The sequence below is a fragment of the Pteronotus mesoamericanus genome, unplaced genomic scaffold (assembly GCF_021234165.1).
Source record: "Pteronotus mesoamericanus isolate MK-2021 breed Mesoamerican mustached bat unplaced genomic scaffold, CSHL_Meso_final contig_65, whole genome shotgun sequence".
Taxonomy (NCBI): domain Eukaryota; kingdom Metazoa; phylum Chordata; class Mammalia; order Chiroptera; family Mormoopidae; genus Pteronotus; species Pteronotus mesoamericanus.
In genome coordinates this window covers 2,525,054-2,545,073 of record NW_026555228.1, presented here as the reverse complement: position 1 = coordinate 2,545,073, position 20,020 = coordinate 2,525,054, and the positions used below count along the sequence as shown (strand labels likewise).

General features: G+C 41.5%; 1 protein-coding gene across 2 annotated transcripts in view; it reads left to right on the top strand.

Moving 5' to 3' along the window:
• Positions 1 to 11,238, top strand: part of MID1 (midline 1) — a 148,270-nt gene extending 137,032 nt beyond the window's left edge. For both annotated transcript variants that reach the window (XM_054581048.1, XM_054581047.1), the window contains exons 8-10: positions 3,413 to 3,574; positions 4,685 to 4,892; positions 10,043 to 11,238. In XM_054581048.1, the coding sequence (XP_054437023.1) occupies positions 3,413 to 3,574; positions 4,685 to 4,892; positions 10,043 to 10,391 (719 nt within the window). In that variant the 3' untranslated portion in view covers positions 10,392 to 11,238. The remainder of the gene's footprint in view (positions 1 to 3,412; positions 3,575 to 4,684; positions 4,893 to 10,042) is intronic.
• The last annotated feature ends 8,782 nt before the right edge of the window (positions 11,239 to 20,020 follow it).

The following is a 20,020-nucleotide window of genomic DNA, read 5'->3' as shown; positions in this document are numbered from 1 at the left end:
CCCATGTTGCATAAAGTTTTATATATAATGTTTTATGGCAAGATGACAGTTGTTATACAAGGCTATAAAGTCCCGAAGGTAATTAGGATCTTGTAATGAGCAGCATTATAGAGGGAAATGCTTCTGACCCATTGTGAATGAGGAAAAACATGTACAAAATTGAAAAACTCAATTAAGTTTCATTATGGACTAATTATCTTCCACGTTCCATTGTTGTTTTAATACTTCAAGCTGAATTGGAAAAGGTGAGTGCTGGAATACCCTGAAATATGATTGGAAATGAATTTGGAGAAAAGTGAAGTTTCAATCAGGATGGTTAGTGGGTGTTTCATAAAGAGATGAATAAAACCTGGTCAATAGTCCCGACACAGTGGGGTATCGAGGCAGAAAAGTCTGGCGCTTGGTGCCATGTGCAGGAAGTTAAGTGGTGCTGGCGCACGACCAATGCTAGCAACGCAATAATGGTGCACTCCAAGGCTCCCCACTTTCTCCATCCCCCAGAAGAAAATGGTCCATGTTACTTTCTTGGCATTTTTAATCAACTTCTCAATCATTACTCTGGTGATGACAATACATAAGAAGTAAGTCTAAACACTAATAGTTGTCAATATTTATGAAACTACATTGTGCTAGTGTAAAGCTATCCAATGAAATTTTCCTACTTCATAAACATTTGTTCTTTTAATATTCAAGGAAAAAATTAGTGACCTCTTCAAAGTAATCAGGGATAGTCAGAGTCCGTTTTTTTGTTTGGAAAAGGTTCCTGAAACATTACATCTTTGTTGGGTTAAGACTTTGGATTGTAGGCCAAATTGCAGTTTGCAGCAGTTCCAGACATCTGCTTTATGATGTTGCTGAAAGCAGTCCCCTACCACATTAAACCCGGCCTTGGGTTGTACAGTGATGTAAAGTTTATTGAAACGTTTTTACATTTGCTTTCTTTGACCACAATAGTCATTTTACTGTAACATACACAATTAAACGGGAACAGTGTAAATGCAGTGACATCGATAGGATTCTCATTGATTGTACTGAATGCTAATTATTGTTTTCATTCGTACCTGGGTGCTGTTGACAAAGGTCTATGAATAAGAATGGATTATCCTAGGCAATAGAAAAACTCGTTGTTTTGTCTTGTTGCTATTATTATATTATTATTAAATATCTAAAGTGAGTTACAGGCTTCTTGGGGCCCAGAACTCAGAGTTCAAAATGACCATTCTTTGCTTGGATCAAAATCTACTATTTGGCTGTGGCACTGTCCAGAAGTATTGAGTTTATTACAGCTATGTTCAAGGAAAAGGTAAGGTGAGAAATTAGTAAAAGTGATATGCGGTAGGGAGAGCCCCGTGTTACTGAAGTATTTGTGACTGTTTTCCACAGTCTTACACAAGTAAGAATTTGTAGGAAAACAGAGAGCTAAGAGTTGGGGAAAATTGGGGCTGAGGGTGAGGGGTGGGGGTGTTTTAGCTGCTCTGCTGTATCTTGAAACACACACACACACACACACACACACACACGCACGCACCCTCTTTTCTGAGCCTCACATTATTTCCTTGCTTCATGCTGGCTTTGTCAAACCTGGCACTCCTCTTGGTGAAAATGTTCCCAGGTGGAGATGTAAAGAGGCGACAGAAAAGTCCCAAAGTCAAATGCATGTATATACACATATATGTGTGTGTGTATACATATATGTGTATATATATAGTAAAGACTCACTGAAGTGTGTCTGAAAATATGGTACACCCAAGATGCAAATCATACGAGGGAAATTTTCACAATTGACAAAATACTCATGTTCTTCTAAACTGTGAGACTACTATAAGCAATGTTTAACTCAAAGGTTCGAGAAAGTATTTAAAATAGGATTTAAACACAGACTTCACAGGGTGTGAATATCTTGAATGCTATGCAGATATTTGTGGGTTGGTATGGATATGCCTATGTGAACTTCTTTCTACAGAAATGTTTTATTAGATTCTCAAAGAGGCGAGACCAAAGATTAAGGCACTGCTCCTTGAGAGTATGGTAAGGTATAAGTTGACTGAAGATCAAAAAAACGAACCCTTTGACTTGCAAATCCACTGAAAAGATGGAGAGGTGAGTTTAGAGACCCCCAGGAGGTGCAGGGGCTAGGCCCTCTACCAAAAACTGGTGAAGGGAATTCACCACAGTCAGGAAACTTCATGACAGCCCAGTCACCAAAGAGCCGGGAAAAGGTTCCATTAGAGTGGAGATTGACAGGTGGAGAGGGGAGAGGGGAGAGGGGAAAGTTGGACCCAGTACCAAAGACATGTTTTCAGCATGAGCCAGCTGCAAAACAATATGGGCTTCCTTCTTCCTGCACATTCCTGCAAGCATCATAAATTCTCAGCCTGCTCCCCGCCCCACATCCTGCAGAATACAGCCAGAGCAGGAGCCCCACTCAGCTCTGGAACCAGCCATGCTAGGGATGCAGCTGGTCAGGTTCCTGTGGATGCTTTTCTAAGACCCCCACTGGGCCCTGAGCTTGCCCATTGGTACCATTGCTGCAGGGTGTTCTCAGGAGCGTGTCTCCTGAATCAATGAACTACAGCCACACTGATGATAGATCACAAGTAACCCTGATGATCATTTTCTTAGCTCCCCTGGCAGACGCTGGCTTGTTGGCTTCCCTCCTGCATTGGCTGGACAGGAGAGCTGTTCCCTGTGCTTCATCCTGTCTGGATGAGCAGACTCTCTGGGGAACGTTCTCCTTGTGATAATGACAGAGGCACAAGAAGGCAACAAGGGCTCTAAAGGTTGTGTAATGCCTACTCTTGCAACTGGCACCTTGGCATTTCAGCCAAGCAATCAGCTAAAGCAAGTCACATGGCCATTCAAAGCCATGTGATAAGGGAATATATCCCATCTGTTTAGAGGGAGCAACTGCCAAGTCTCTTAGGCCTGGATCCAGGGTGGGGTGGTGAATTAGAGGCAAAAATGCAATCTACTACATTTACTTTAGTAGAGTCAACTTCTAGTACATCACTTAGGTCTCTTCTCACCTTCTGTGAATCTCTGAATTGATGATATGTAAACATTTAGTGATCATCATAATGAGAATGGAAAGGAGGAATCAACAGTGACCCATAGCAAATAGTCTGTGCTTAAGGTCCCAGTCAGGACCGCCTTTGCTGCTCCTATCCATACTGAAGAGAATTGGCAATATAATAATTGGCAGTGTTTTTTTCCATGTAGAGCACACAACAGGAATACATAATAATAAATACAAGTTGAACTACTCGAGGCAGGACACTGAGCACTTAAGTTTATTGGTTGTCTCCCTAAGAAGTGAGAAAGCACTCCACTTCTGGTTCAAATAACCTGGATCATGCAGATGTTGCCCCGTGCTTGCACCAAAGCACTGCACCACATCTGGTTGGCTTTGCAGGTCTGTGTAACTCGGCAGACAGCTGGATGATTGTGCCCAACATCAAGCAGAACCACTACACTGTGCACGGTCTGCAGAGCGGCACCAAGTACATCTTCATCGTCAAGGCCATCAACCAGGCGGGCAGCCGCAGCAGCGAGCCTGGCAAGTTGAAGACAAACAGTAAGTGGCAAAAGCTCAGCACAGCTGTCATGTCTCCCTTCAGTTGCCTTTGTACCTCTTTCTTTTCCTTTCTTCTGCCTTAGGCATTGCTGCCTGTCTCAGAAAGCAAGTAGAGAGCCAGTGGGATCTACTGCATTTTGCATCAAATGCCACTGGATTCCAAAACTGACTCCACTCTTAAGGTCTATGAGACCATTAACTTCTCTGTGCCTCAGACTTTTCATTTTTAAAATAAATAATCCTGGAGGGGTTCTGCTGAGAATTAGAGTGTGTGTGTGACACACAGTTGGGGCTCTGTAAATGGCAAGTAATATTTTCTGTAGCAGATTAGCAAATTAATAACTCCTTCAGGAAATTTTTTTATTTTACTGATATCTACCTAGGTCTGTGGTTCTCAATCCAGGGATTCTGCCACACTCCCCCCGCCCCCACCCAGAGCAGATATTTAACAATGTCTGGACACATTTTTGGTTGTCACAACTGAAGTGGATGCTACTGGCATCTAGTAGTTTGAGGCCAGGGATGATGGGAAACATCCCACAATACACTGGACAGCCCCACAACAAAGAATGATCTGGTTTATACACGTGTCTCATAACACTGTCGTCTCTCTCTCTCTGTCTCTGCCCACATGTGTTTTGTTTTAGCCTCTTTTTTTTTTTTTACATCTTTTGATCTAGAAATATTATGTTATATAACACGGTATTTCTTTATGTTAAGACCTCCCAAGAGAAAGCAAATTGGAGTGTGTCAGTATGGTGCCATATTATAGGATTGCCAGCCAGCCAGTCAACAGGAACAGTAACTGTTGTTCTGGAGGACCCTCATTTAACTCAAATCCTTGATTTTAGTAGCCAAATAACTTTATTTTACTGCTGATAAACACATACCCTTAAACATGAAGCTAATTTCTCCTCTCGGTATTTCTCCTGGTATATGTTTTTAGAGATTAAGTAGGAAAAAATGAATACGAGTTAATTCTGTAAAATATATCTTTGAGACATGTCATGACTCTGCTTTTAAAGTCTGATCCTGAAAATATGTTATTGGTCATATTAACTAAACAGTCGCTTTCCTCTTCCTCTTTTTGTTTTGTAAACTTGTTTCTAGGCCAACCATTTAAACTGGACCCCAAATCTGCACATCGAAAGCTAAAGGTGTCTCATGACAACTTGACAGTAGAACGTGACGAGTCATCATCCAAAAAGAGTCACACACCTGAACGTTTCACCAGCCAAGGGAGCTATGGTGTAGCTGGAAACGTGTTCATTGATAGTGGCCGGCATTACTGGGAAGTGGTCATAAGTGGAAGCACATGGTAGGCAATTATATCTATTGTCTCCAATTATAAAAAGTCATATCTCACTCTATACTTTGTCAGAGCATCAACCCATACCAGGGTCCACCTTGAAGAATAATATGCAGGAAACCTCTATTAGTCAGCCGTTTCTTCAGTCATGCTGCATAACAGACACCCCAAAACTCAGTGGCTTCAAACAACAATCATTTATTATTGCTCATTAACACCCACATCTGTGGGTCAGCTAAGCAAGGCTAACCTCAGCTGGGCTTTGCTTTAAGCTGTAGGTTGGGTTTATATCTGTTCTGTGTGTCTCTTCATCCTCTTTGGATGTGTGGGCTACCCAGGCCATCTTCTCAGGGAGCCCAAGAGTAGAAGCCCAGCTGTACAAGCACCCTTCAAGCCTCTGCTTGCATCATGTCTACTAACTTCTCATTGTCTAGTCACAGGGCCAAGCCCAAAGCCAATGGTGCAGGGAAAATATATTCCTCCCAAGGAGGAGAGAAAAGGAAGTGAGTGTTTGCCAAGCAGTCATCTAACCTACCATTCAACCAATACAAAAAATAACTTGTTGTAAGTTCATCCATTTTTATAAAATAACTTGTTGTAAGTTCATCCATTTTTATTTATGGCAAGAATTGCGGTTATGAGAGATTCCTCATCCCTGGGGAGACCTACTATGCTCACACTGCTCTTTTATGCCTTAAAAAATGGGTCAGCAGATTACAGCCCTTGGGCCAAATCTGGCCAACTGCATGTTTTTGTTAAAAAAAAAAAAGCTTTATGGGAACACAACCACACAACCACACCCATTCTTTTCCATCTCGTCTATAGTTGCTTTTGAGCCACACAGCAGAGCTGAGCAGTTAACACAGAATCCTGTGGTCCACAAAGCTGAAATATTAACTCTCTGGCCCTTTATTAAAAAAAGCTTGCCAATACCTATTCTAAAACATTACTCTTCATTACTTAAAAAAATGATTTATGTTGCCTTGTATGTTTTTTTCATTCTAGACTGGGCCAATTGGTGCACATGGCTGAGAGCTGAAGGCTGTGAGGAAACAGTAATCATGGGCTGGGTGGGAATCACTGAAAAATGTCTGATAGATCCAGTCCAGGGACTTTCTAAACCTAAGGGTGAAGGTCAGGGTGCAGTCTCCGTTGGAATTCGTTTACCTTGCCAAGTTAACCTCACAAAGCTGGCCTTGCCTATTCCACAGCCACAAACTGAACACCTTACTCTTGCTGGCTGTCTCAGAAATGTACCTGTTTGCTGTGCCCCAAAGAGGGAGATATTTTATTTTTATCTAAGCAGCCCTCATCTAGCGCAACTATGCGCCAGGCACTACTCCAAGCACTTTACAAATGTTGACTCATTTACCCTAATAACCCTGCCAGGGTAGGCCCTAGGATCCCATTTTATGGAGGGGCTGACCAGAGCACATGCCCACGGCCACAAAGCTCATAGGGAACAGTCAGGAAGTGTGCAATCAGAGTGCGAACTCTTAAGCAACAGTCCACAAATGTGGCCTGTAAAGGGCTAGAGAGCCAATATTTCTGGTTTTGCAGGCCAGGTGATTTTTGTCACAACTACTCAACTCTATTTGTAGTGGGAAGGCAGCCATACACCATACATCCACAAGTGGGTGTGGCTTTGCACCAATAAAACTTCATTTGTAAAAATAAGCAGAGGGCCGCGTTTGGCCTGCGAGTTGTAGTTTGCTGATCCCTGCTCTTAACCAATGTACTGAATTCTTGAAACATTTTGATTACTCTTTAGGGCCTACAGTGGTATACTTCAGGAGTAATAGGTTAATCCTTGCTTTAAAAAAAAAACTTAAAACTGTGTAACCTGTGATAAGTATTATAACAGTGTTATTTTTGAGATAAGGATGCTAAAACACTTATTTATTAAACTTCAAATTTATGCAAATAATCTTTGTACAACTCAACTGCAATCTAAGCGAAATCACAAGCCTAGATGTCTGATGTCTCCCAATAGTGGTAACGATACTGGCCAACCAAGTAGGTTTTCTTCTGCTGTGATCCTCACATTTCTCTTTGCACAGTATCTTTTCCTGTTCCAACATCCTGCCGGAGGATGGAGAATGAATCCTTCCACCCCACTCGGCTCTGGTCCAGATTGGCATTTATAGTTTTTAGCTCCACTGGGGCAAGATAAAAGCCCAAAGGAAAATACAATGAATTTTTGCAGGTGCAGAAGAGCAAACATTTCTAGGTAATTAACATGCTGTATTAATCTGGGATGGAATCCAGTGTCTAAATAATTACAAGCCCATTAATAATTATTTATGATAAATGATACCTGATCATTATGATCTTATTCCCATTGATGAATGGTGCGGGAAATTCTGCCAGAGCACTTCAGTTGTATAAACACAGATCAGCATTACCTTGAAAACAGCCTCCAGATGTCAAAACCAACTCATAAGGGGGGGAATTTAAAATTAATCGCCACACTTTGGTTTTTTACAAACCTGATTGTGTCAATTTCAGAAAATTCTCATGTAGAACATAATTGAACATTTCCTGGGCGGTGTTAGCAAGCAAGGGGATGACCTCTACAGTCAAATTCCTGTGACGCCTTGATTTGCACCAGCCAATGACACATATATTTTCTCATGAAATATAGTCTTGACTTTAAATTAACATGCATGTTATGATCCATGCAATGGGGCATGTTAACATTGCTCTGAGAAACATAATTTTTATCCTTTTTTAATTCTCTGAGTCTCACTGCGTAACTTAATGGAACATTACCCTCTGCCTGCTCCTTTCAAGTTCAATAGAAATATGTGCATAGTTTTTCAGATTAATGATAATATAATGGTATTTTCCTTTGCTTAATGGACTATACACGTAGTTCTTACTATCTAATGCTGTTAATGTGCATTTGGTGTTTTATAAAATGGTGTTAACTAAACATGGGTTCATGCAAAGATTACTGGGCCAGAAGTCAAGGGGAAGAAGGCAAGATCCTGGATTTTGTTCCTAATTTTAACCTTTTCTGTGTTTTCCCATTTGCTGAATGAACCCCATCATACCTGCAGCAGCTACTTCATAGGGTGTTCAGTTAAGGTTCAAATGGGAAATAAATGTCAAAGTTCTTTAATAAAAAAATAAAAATGGTGTGCAGCAGCAAGAAGGAAACAGCGCAGACATATGACTATTTTGTGCTGCAAGTGTCGATTGCAAATTATCTGAAAAAATGGCAACAGTGTCTACCAGAGCATAGAGAATGTCCATGGGGAAAATACCACAAAATTGCAAAACAAAAAGCTTTCCAAGTGCCCCAGTTAGGCTTCAACAGAAAAGCAGAAGTCACCCTAGGTACTCACTCCAAGGAGGAAGAGGACCAGGGGCTTACTGGGGTTGAGGAAGGGCTGGGAGCACAAGTCAGGGAGCCAGCCGTTCCAGTCCATGAAGCTCCGATGTGCTGTGGGTGCTGGAAGGTGACGCAACCCGCAGCCCAGAGACAACTGTGCCCAGGAGGTCACCCAGAAGCTTCTATAAAGCTTACCTCTGCTGTCTGCTGTCTGGAAAGGAGTGTTTCCCCTCCTCTTAGAACTTCTGGGTCTTGTGCAAGGGCATCACAGTGGCAGGACCTGGTCCCGACTCCTCCTGGAAAGAGGCTTCTGTGAAGTGCAGCCCCGGATTCTCCCTGTGATGCAGAGCAGGATTGGAGAGAGGCAAGAGAGGAGGCTGAATTGATGGCAAACAGATTGACGCACTGGCATTAATGGATTATCAATTCCATTCTCTTTTTTAACTCAATGGTTTTTAAACAAAGCACTTTTAAATTGATTATATTTTAAACCCAACATGTGATTATTTTTAAAAGGTTTTATTTATTTATTTTTAGAGAAGGGAGGGGAGGGAGAAAGAGAGGGAAAGAAACATCAATGTGTGGTCCGACGTGTGATATTTTTTTTAAGAATATCCTTTTATCAAAGACCAATGAAGTTTTTCTCTCTGCATGGGTATGGTATTATATGTCAACATGTAATTAGACTAGTTTCTGCTATAACATATTGAAAGTCGAGCTCTCAATCATTCACTCTTTATTAAGAATGGTGGGTTTTGCTTATCTTCATAACTGAAATACTATAAATATTATAGAGCCATACCTCAGTGGGCTAAAAAGAGATTAAGAAGCTTAGAATAACCAGGATATCCATCTGCTCAAAGACATTCAGAATTTTTAAAAGTGTAGCAGGAAATATAAGCAGAACAGCTCTTGGCAGTGATAAATTACACAATTTCTAGTGAGGGTTGATATTAGAGAATGTTGTTTGTGTGTGGCCTTTTGAGTGATCATAGGTTTAAATTCTGGATCTGTTACTTATTAGTAATGTGTCAATAGACAAAAGTAATAAAATAACAGTTACTGAATGTTCCACGCCAGACTTGTGCCCAGGATTTTACATGTATTCTTTCCTTTACCCCTCAGAATAACCCTCAGAGATGGAGACTGTCGTTGTCCCTGTTTTACAGATGATAAAACTAAGGCTGTGTGGTGACAAGAAACATATTCCCATAAATGAAAATCATTCTCCATGATTGCCATCTGGAAAATGGACTTGAAGTTGTGGAAAATGATAGACACGATCAAGAGAAGTCTAGGGTAGCGCTGTCCATGTAGCCATGGGCCACATGCAGCTATTTAAATAATTTCACCTAATTAAAGTTAAATAAATTTAAAGTTCAGTTTCTCATTCTTAGCAGCCACAGTTCAAGGGCCTGGTAGCCACATGTGGCTCCTGCCCACCATATTGAACAGAGAGTAGCATTTAAATCATTGCAGAAAGTTCTGTTGGACGGTGCTGGTCTAGAGAATTCATTGTGTGAGTCTTCATGGCGGTTAAAAAAAAAAAGGCAGCGAAACACAGAGTTCAAATTCTCTTGTAATGTCTGAACCAAAAACAGGGATGTGGGTCAATACAATGGCCCCTTTCTGCCCACTCTATGTTTGGGAAGGAAGAAGATGAGGAACATATGTGTCAGGGCTCTTGCCAAGCTTTCACTGAAGGAAATGAACAGGGACAACAGAGGATCACGTTCTCATGACCCCTGAGGACCACAGAAAGGATTTCACGTCTGCATGTAATGTGCTTATTGTTTTTGCTGTTGCCGTTTTGTTTCTGCAGGTATGCCATTGGCCTTGCGTACAAATCGGCCCCGAAGCACGAGTGGATTGGGAAGAACGCTGCTTCCTGGGCACTGTGCCGCTGCCACAATAACTGGGTGGTGAGACACAACAGCAAGGAAATCCCCATTGAGCCAGCCCCCCACCTCCGGCGCGTCGGCATCCTGCTGGACTATGATAATGGCTCCATTGCTTTCTACGATGCTTTGAACTCCATCCACCTCTACACCTTCGACATCACATTCTCACAGCCTGTGTGCCCCACCTTCACCGTGTGGAACAAATGTCTGACCATTATAACTGGGCTTCCCATCCCAGACCATCTGGACTGCACAGAGCAGCTGCCGTGAGCACCTGGCCACGTGGAGGTGCTTTCTGGGGAAGAGAATGGCTTGTGGCCACCACTTAGGGGACAGAGAAAGCACAGGCTTCCAGAGTGATTAAGTGTCGCCAAAAAGTATCCAGAAATTAGCTAAGATAGGTCTCAAAACTGGCATTTGCCTGCCCCCCCTTTACTGTGTTTTGTATTAAGTACAGCCTTTAATAATTTCTTCAAATTTTTTTGTATTTACAGGAAAATTTATAGATTATTTATAAATGAAACATAACGGGGATTACAACTCTTTTAGGAATTACTTGGTTTTGCACATTAAGAAGCCCACGCATTTATCAGCTATTTACAAACTTTATTTCATCATAGTCTATAACAGTGCATAACAGAATATGCAACTGCTTTAAAAATAAAACAGTTTTGAACCTAGTAGGGAAGTAAATGGGAATTCTTACTCTGATTTATCTTGAGGTGTTTTAACTGTGATGTAAGAAGCTTTTGTTAGGTCAACTAAAATGGAGAATGAAAGCAAGTATGGAAAAAATTGACTTTGGAGCTTGGGATCTGCCATGGCCAAGTCTTTAAGTACCTTCTGATGGCTGGTGAGATAGTTGGGAAAAAAGGTTCTGAAACCTTTGGCCATATTGTGCCCTGCTTTTCCCAGGATTCTGGGAGAACATTAAGAATGATATTGCAATTGAAAATAGTCACTTTGAATCCTACTGGTTATTCAGAAAGTCAAGCTGCTTTATGTTTCATCAGAAGTAGGATTCTACTTTGTGGTATAAATCTATTTCATTCTTCCTTTTAATAGTTTATTTAGGCCTGTGAAATGTCTTCACTACATTTAATAGCTATTCTTTCCCCCCACCCCCTTCCCCACCTCCACCCAAATAATTTTCTTTTGTCACTGGGGCTGAAGAAAAAAACATTTTCTACCACAAATGACAGCACCACTGTGCATTGATTTTGCTCTCCAGGACGTCAACATACGGCCCTGACCACCACTACCATGTTCCAATATAAGTTACCCCCAAAACACTTAACATTTATGAGTTGGTAATGACAAAGGACATTGCATAAAGTACTATTCGCTAGTATACATGCCTCAAAAGTTATTACAAACTGACTTATATTAAACACACCTTGAAAGATGTAGAAGTCCCTCTGTATATTCTATATAGTTTACCATAGACTTATAAGACAAAAATCAAATTTGCTATTCCCACACTGGAACCTGCCAACGGAACCTGCTAATAGAGTATCAGGCGGGATCCTTGGCGTGCTGATCTGACATGTTGGAATGGTCCATGGAGTAAGGCTTTCTCAAGCAGTCCTTGGACCTGGAATCTGGCATTGTTTCTACCTTGATGAAGAGCATGACACCTACAAATCATTTCATGTGCTAAAATATTTATCTGGGCTACTGGGTCAGCCATTTTGACTGAGCAGGCTAGTGGATTTAGGCATTGTTTTTTAGTGATTTTGTTTTTAAGCAAGTCAACCAATTGTTCTCCTGCACTCACTCTGTCCATAGACCCACCACTGTTTCAACATCACATTATGTGATTTCGAGTGTGGGACTCATGGTGGCTTCCCATGCTTCTGTCCTCTTCACTGGCGGATGCTCTCCTTTTTCTTAACAGATAGAGTCTATATATTTACTATATTATTTATACCCAGATGAATATTTTGATAGCCTCTTAGGACAATTACACATCTAAAAGATGGACACCTCAATGGAAAAAAAATCATTCTCTGGAACCTTAATAGGATTTTTTTACAATATAAAAACTATGTGTATTTGCCTTCCCAGAATAAACTGAAAGTGTTGTCTTTTAGTAATTTTTACATACTGTTTTTGGTAGCTGAATAATGAATATTTTAATGCACTTTGTACATTAACAGGTTTTAAATAAAAGGGTCTAAAATTCATGGTCTCCAGGTACCAATAAATGCTACAGTTTGCCTTATGATGTTAATGTAAAGCATATACCAGAAGGACAATATTTCGATGAATATAATGTTTTTCAATATAAAGCAGTTACTGCTCAAATTTTCACTGCAAGCCGTTTACCTTATGTTTTGACTATTTTTATAAGGACAAGGGATTATGTTATAATTTTGTTGCGGAAGTCTCTTTGCTAACTTAAGAACATTGTGGATAATAGCAGTTATGTCCGTGTTGTCATATTTACCAGAAAATATGTATATGGTGGAAGTCCACATTGTTTCCTTTCATTACTGTAATGATGTAGAAAAGATTTCCATGTGGAGTTTTTTTGAAAGTCTAAGAAATATATGGTGTATACACTTGCTGCAGTACAATTCTTTAAATGGATTGGGGTCACAGTATTTTGTTTTTGAGGTCCTTCACAAGAAGCATTGTAATTCAGGGGAGAAAGCGATGGCAGTGCCAACTAAATTAATACAACGACATTGATTCAGTGCCAGCTGAGGCTGCCGGGTCCATCATGTTTATGTCAACAGTGCTGTCGCCATCTTGAAATTCTTAATAGTTTTGAACGAAGGTCCTGTGTTTTCATTTTGCACTGGGCCTCAAATTACACAGCCAGCCCTCATGACAAAACTCAGAAATATGGCACCTCTCTTCTTGGTGGATACAAATGAAGAAACCTGGATCCAGTGTCAAAGTGGCTGGCTATATAATTCAAGTAGGAGTCTAAATAGATTAAGATGAGAAAGAGCCTGGATGAAGATTTTTCTTTCCAGCTTTAAAAGAAAATGACTTCAAAAACTAACTGCAAATATTAATGACGGTTTCTGCTGGAGAAGAGGAAAAGGGCAGATGACAAACAGGCATTTTATTATGGTACTGATATATTGACCTTAAACTTGCCGAGAAACCGAACCAGCACCCTCCAGTGGAATTCCATTTTGGCTCCAGGCATATATGCATGGCTTGCAGAGACACGCCTCTATGTTCACTTGCATGTGCTTTTAATGTTGGGAAGTTGATGATATATCTGGTCTACCCTTATAAAATGTTAAGAAGAATACAAAGACAATAATGGGGGAGGAAGGTTATTTTCAAAATAGTGCTTCTCAACAAGGGGGCAATTTGTCAATGTCTGGAGTCATTTTTGGTTGTTCGAACTTGGGAGAGGGTGCGACCGACATCTCGTGAGTAGAGACAAGGCACGCTGCTCAACATCCTACAACGCACAGCACAGCCCCCCACGACAAAGAATTGTCTGGCCAGAAATATGAGTAGTGCCGCAGATGAAAAACTCTTGTTCTTTGGGGATTTTTTAAAGCGAAACTCTCACAAATATTTTCTACTTTTCCTGGAACTGATTCAATGCCTGCTATATCAAAAAGAGAAGAAAAGGGGACACCAAAATCTTCACTGCAGTGGCTCCTTCACTTTCAAAAATATTTACAACATCATTACAAGATCCGAAAGCTGAAAAGCAATCGAAGCCAGTGTACATGGGAATCCACCGATTGGTGTCATGAAGATGTGGTGTTGATTTGCTGAGTTTGTTAAATGGAAAGTTGGTTCTCTTTGTTGCTCCTTTCACCTGGACAAATTCAATCCCTGGTACTTGAGTCACACTGCCACGACCTCACTCAGCCCAGACTATTCTCTCCATTGCTGTTGCTTTCTGGTTCAAAATAAAGTCATTTTTGTGATTCTAAGGACCTCTGACTCTGCCTGTCTCTGTTGCCTTTTCTTCATTTTGTGTTTTCACGTTCATGATTCACACAAATACTTATCCATCTTACGACTTGGTGACATATAACCCACTTTCCTTTTTGCCTGAAATTTGCTCATGTCTACCATCCTGCCTCTCTTCATTCAGAACACAGTTACTTTACAAGACTCAAAACAGTACCCAGGGATTTTAAAAACACAGTAAGAGAGAACCTATATAGGAATGGAGACCTGGAGCAAGAATGATTTGATTTTGAGTCTTGTAGGTGGGGTGGGGGAGGGGAGGACAAGGATGATTTGAGCAGAGGAGTTGAGGGTCTTTACAGTGTGGTCTGGAACAATCCCAGCAGTTGGTCCATAAATCTCTCCCCAGCCCCATCCCCTGGCTCACAGGACTTGACTTTCTCTCTCATTACAGATGCAGGCCCCTTTGATCTAAGTCAGTGCTGTGCAGTGCGGTCATGGGTCTGCAGCATCAGCACCACCTGCGAGCTTGTTGGAAATGCCAGCTCTGCAGCCCTACCCCAGACCTACTCTTCAGAATCTCGAGGGCCAGGACCCAGCAAGCAGAGTTCTAACAAGCTCTCCAGGGGATTCTGACACTAGCAAAAATTTGTGAAGTGCAGCTCTGAAGGGCTTTTATCCAGTCTCATATCCCATACAAAAATGCACTTAGTTCCTGAATTGTGTTTTCAAGGTAATGTGCTTTAGAAGCAGCATGTGTAATGCAGTGATTCTTAACCTAGCTGAGCATTAAAACCACAGTTGTTGTTTTGTGTGTGTGTGTGTGTGTGTGTGTGTGTGTTTGTTTTTACAAATGCTGATTCCTGGATCCCATCCTGAAAAATTGGAGATGAACTCTAGAGTGTGGCCCGGTACTGTGTATAATTTTTGGAAGTGATTTTAAAGTGCAGCCAGGATAGGCAGCCAATGTCTATAAAGGTCAGATAGTACGTATTTTAGGGTTTGAAGGCCATATAGCTCTGCAACTAGATTGAAAGCCATCATAGAGAATATGTAAATGAATGGGTGAGGCTGTGTTCCAATGAAACTTTATTTACAAACAAGCACGGGGCTGCATTTAGCTCATGCTGTATTTTGCCACCTCCTGCTGTAGCAAATATGAAACCGGAAAAGCTGGTGTTCATGCTGCCTGTCACTACCAGAACGAATAAGCAGAGGCAGGGATTGAATCTTTATGGGCAGTTTATTCAGATGGTCGGTGATCTGAGAAGGTGGCAGGTTATGTGCCCTAACAGACTGTCTTACATTCCATTTCAAACTAACCCTTTTTATAAGGAAAGAAGAAGAGCGTAGGTAAGGGGTTTGGAATTCAGGGAGAAAGTCAATGAGATAAAAAGCTGCAGCGTTCTTTCATCTGTTGACTGCTGATTCTTTATCTGTGTGCTGGTCAGTGGTCTTTATATGTGTCCTGGGTGGTGGATGTCTCGTCCTGGAGCACAATGGCTCAGATACCATCTTGATGGCTTGTAGTTCTCTCAGGACACAAAGGTAGAACTGCTTGTGGTCTCCTGGAGTCATGGTGGGTCGTACCCTCAGTTCCTGAAATAATAGCTCTTTGCATGCATTGATTGCTAAGCTTATTGACTATTATCTAAAATTAAAATTTTCCAACTCTTGAGCCCCCCCATCAGATACAGTACTGGACTGGCAGCAAGAAGCCATCAGGGCATGCTCTAACAACCTCCTCACTCACTGACAACTCAGCTATGTCACCTCATGGCGCTGGGCTCCAGTGAACTCTCAAGTCCTTTCCAACTTTGAATCATATCAATCCTGAAATCATGGGATTCGTGGAGAATTAGAGTACTAGTACTTGAGACAGGGCCACTCAAGGGTATTATAAGATTCTTTTATTCAACAGAGTAAGGTGTGCCAGTTCCAATGATTAGCTTTGCCTCCCTCATAATTTTGACTTGAATCAGCCCTTCTCAAAAGTGACAGGTGTGTAAAATATATTCCCTTTAATAAGAGTTTTGAAGTACATTTAATTTGAACTTTGAAACTGAACAGACACTGCTGTAATTAATTACCTTTCAAAGTCAACGTGAAGGGTGTGTCATACACTCCAGAGAGTAGCTTATCTTCTTTTTAAAATTATTTATAAAAATATAGAAGTAAAATATGTTGAAGAACATAGTTGCTTGTGATTATAATAGGAGCATGAAAAGGGAGTCATGTGGAACTTGCCAAATCCTTTTCCCTTGAGCGTCATCCTTCCTGTGTGATGCACATTCAAGAATGAAAAATAAAATGGGGTCAAGGACTTATAGTTGTACTGTCTTAATATGGGCGATTTATGGAAAGGAATTCAGGTCTCCCTTTAGATCTTTTTCGGCCATGTTCTAAGAGAATTATAGAAGCATGATTAAATAGGCAGTATAGCAATTAACAAGCAAATATGGCATGGCCTAAAACCAATTACTAATTAAGGAGAGACACAGAAAAATGGTGTAATGAACACTGGTTCTTTTGCACAGTCTATTTATTCTCAAGGTCCAATTTTTTATGTTCATTCAAAGCGGTTCGGTTTCAGTTTATCTCATGCCTTCCCTAATCTCACTCTTCAATATCTTCTCTCTCTCACCTATTTTCTGCCAAGTTTCTCAAAGGCTTGTTCAGATGTTCTGCTTCTGTTTCCTCACCTCCATACCTTCCTATACTCCATCAGGCATTTGGTGTTTTCACTCTACCCAAACAACACTCACTGATGTGAAAAACTGTCTGGAACAGCACATAGTCCCATTGGTGTTTGGCCTCATTTTGACATACAGCAGCTTGTGAGATGTTGACCACTTCAGTCCTTTCCTAATCCCTTCTTAGGCAATGCCATCCATACTATCTCCTTCACCATTTTGTGCAGATGCCCCCAAATTTAAATCTCTACATCTACTTTCTCTGCTGAGCTCATCCCCATGTACTAACGTCTTTTGGATGCCTAAGGGGCACGTCAAATGTGACATGTTCAAAACTGCCCTTAATGATCTCTCCCCAGAACCTTGCCCCATACAACCAGTGTTGTTAATCAAAGTCCAAAAATTCATGTTTGTCTTCCTCACCCTCCATGTCCAATTGATCATCAAGTCCTTTTGGTTTTATCTCTTAAATATCTCTTTAACTGACTCACTCCTCTCCACATCTACATGTGCCCTCTGACTTTGGTGCCCTACCTTCTTTATAATTCCACCCAATTCCCTAGAAACCAGATTCCCTAATCTTCAATGACAGCATCCTGAGTCCCAGCCTCCTTTCTCATTTCTTCTCAGTAGTTGGGATCTCTGTCCTTGAACTCCCTCTGACATGGTCTCCAGCACATACTCTGAACTTCTTAGGCGGCAGCAGCCTTCCTTTTGGAATTTCATCCAATGACAATGTTGTCTGCTTGTTCAACATCACCTTAAGTCACTAACTGGGTGCTGCTGCCATGCTCCTTTGTCTGGGTTCATGTCTCTGTTTCCTCCATTACTTCAGAGTCTGTTTCATGTTCCCAAGTCTATTGCCTTGCAGCCCCTTTAAACAAACTGGTCACACCCACGTTTTCCAAAGACATAGTGACTCAAGAACAACCCCAGGCTCATTTATCCTACACTATATTTAATCTACAAGAAAACTCACTTTAAATAATAAAGATATATATGGATTAAAAGTAACAGGATGACAAATGATACACATGCAAAACACTAATCAAAAGAAAGCTGGAGTAGCTATATAAACAGCAGAGAAAGTAGACGTACAAACAATGAACATTTCCTTGGAGTTGATTCACTTAATAAATAAAGCATAATTCCTTTCTATTCCCATTTGTCGTCACGCCCGAAAGAACAAGAGCGAGAGCAATGACAGGGTCAGTTGAAGAAAACAGGGTCTGGAGTTGGAAATTTTGGATCAGGCTTATCTAAATGGAATTGGCTATGCAGCTTTTTAGTTGGGTCTACTGCTTTTTGGAGTCTGTTATTAGTACCCAATAAATAAGTTACTGTAGATGGTGACAGAGATGAATAGCCTTGGTTTAAATTCCCATGTCCAGCCTTGGGGGTGAGTCCAGTTTGGTGAGGCCAGGTTCAGAAGCAGCAAGAGACACAGACAAGAATGAACATCCAGCTGTCAATGTAGAACAATGAATCCAATCACAGCTTCTGACCTTTGGCCCCTGGGGAACTGGTCCACAGAGAGAAAGGAGGGGAGGTGTCCAAGTCGCAGCATCTGTTATCGGTTGCCTCTTGCTCCCTTCCCACATTCCAGAACTGGCATTCAGGACATCCTGAAATGGAGAAGGTTGCTGCTGGGGGGGTATGTTTGAAACCTTCAAATGATTGACTGGAAGCAGAAGTGCCAGGGCATGAACCTTCAACCCCAGAGTTCATGGGGGCCAACCAGCCTGCAGAGCCCAAGCCCTTGATCCCGCCGGACAGGCAGTTCTCATTAAGCAATGCCGCTAGATTTGGTGCCAAAAACAGAAGGTCGCCTGCTCCCTCCTGAGCCTGGTTTCTAGGCCCTGAAATACATGTATTTTTTTTTAATTTCCAAGTCAATCAATCTTTTCTTGGTGGAATTTTTCAAGCATGCTAACATTTGTTGAGCAAAGGATGAGAGTAAAATTGTCCTTACATATAGCCATGTGGGAAACATCCTGGGCATGAAGGAGAAGTCCAGAGAAAAACTACAGGCCTCCCACTCCCTACAGGGAACCAGGCTGGAGAGGCTTTTCTGGACCAACATAGAAGTACCACTCTGGGCTTCTGTTTGTATGACTTCAGACAGCAACTGCCCATGCTGGGGCAGCTGACTTTCAAAGGTAGTTCATTCTTCCTGAGGTTTTTGCTCTTCACACCAGGAAGTCCTCAGGGACAGCTCTGACTGGGGGAATATCAACACAGCTCGTGATAGCATCCGAGACACAAATGTGATCAATTTTCCTTGATGCTGTCAGGCCGAGCCGTCAAAAACATCACACAAGTGGAATGGCTAGGCTCCGGGTTGCAGGAAAATTCCACTGCAGAGAGACTGAAATCATGACAACTTTCCAGCTCTGGAAGGAAATGAGATGACTGAGTGTTAAAATGCCCTGGTGAATTGGGTAGAAATTAGGAAGTTGTTCATTCTTGCTAATTATAGTCTGGGTGTCAAGTTTTCATTTTCAATTTAGGCAAGATATTACAAACTTTGCTTGCCTATGTATTTTGGGTCTAATGAGATTACCAAGTATAATCTTCTACCCTCATGAACACACAGGACAAGAAAGCCAGTATCTGTTAAATATATTTTCCATACGTACTTTCTTTCCTCCCACCTCACTCATTCCATGGACAAATTCCTCTGATGTCCTGTTGTTATTGTTCAGCCTTTCCCCTGGCTGTTCCTTCTGTAAAGCAAAAGTTCACTGCCTCAGCAATGTGGACATGTAGGGTTGGAGAATTCCTTGTTGGGGGGCTGTCCCATGCACTGGAGGACGTTGAGCAGCATCCCTGATCTCCACCCGCTACATACCAATAGTGTCCCCCTCCCAATTGTGACAATCAAATATGTCTCCAGACAGCACCAAATGTCCCCGCGCCAAATGTCTCACTCCTGTTGGAGAGCCACTGGCCCAGATGAACACTTTAATCATAATATCAATGTTATATCATTAGAATTTTATAATATTATATCAATGTTCAATCATTATAACTTTCCTTCTGTCCACAGAATCTTCTCATGTCATCTTCCTATCCATTTTCTATCCCTTCCTCTTTGCCTCCAGGCTACTGAATCACTTGTGGGGTGTCTGTTGTTAATGCAGTCATTGTCAAGCTCACCAGTTCAACATCCCTGATGTGTCCAGTGGGCTATCAATAAAATCAAGAGAGAGGGAGGTGGGGATATGGGAAGAATAAACACTTCCAGCTTCTCCCTGGATCTGGAAGCTGCCAATAAGCAAATGGCCAAGAGATCAGACTCTAGGTATACCT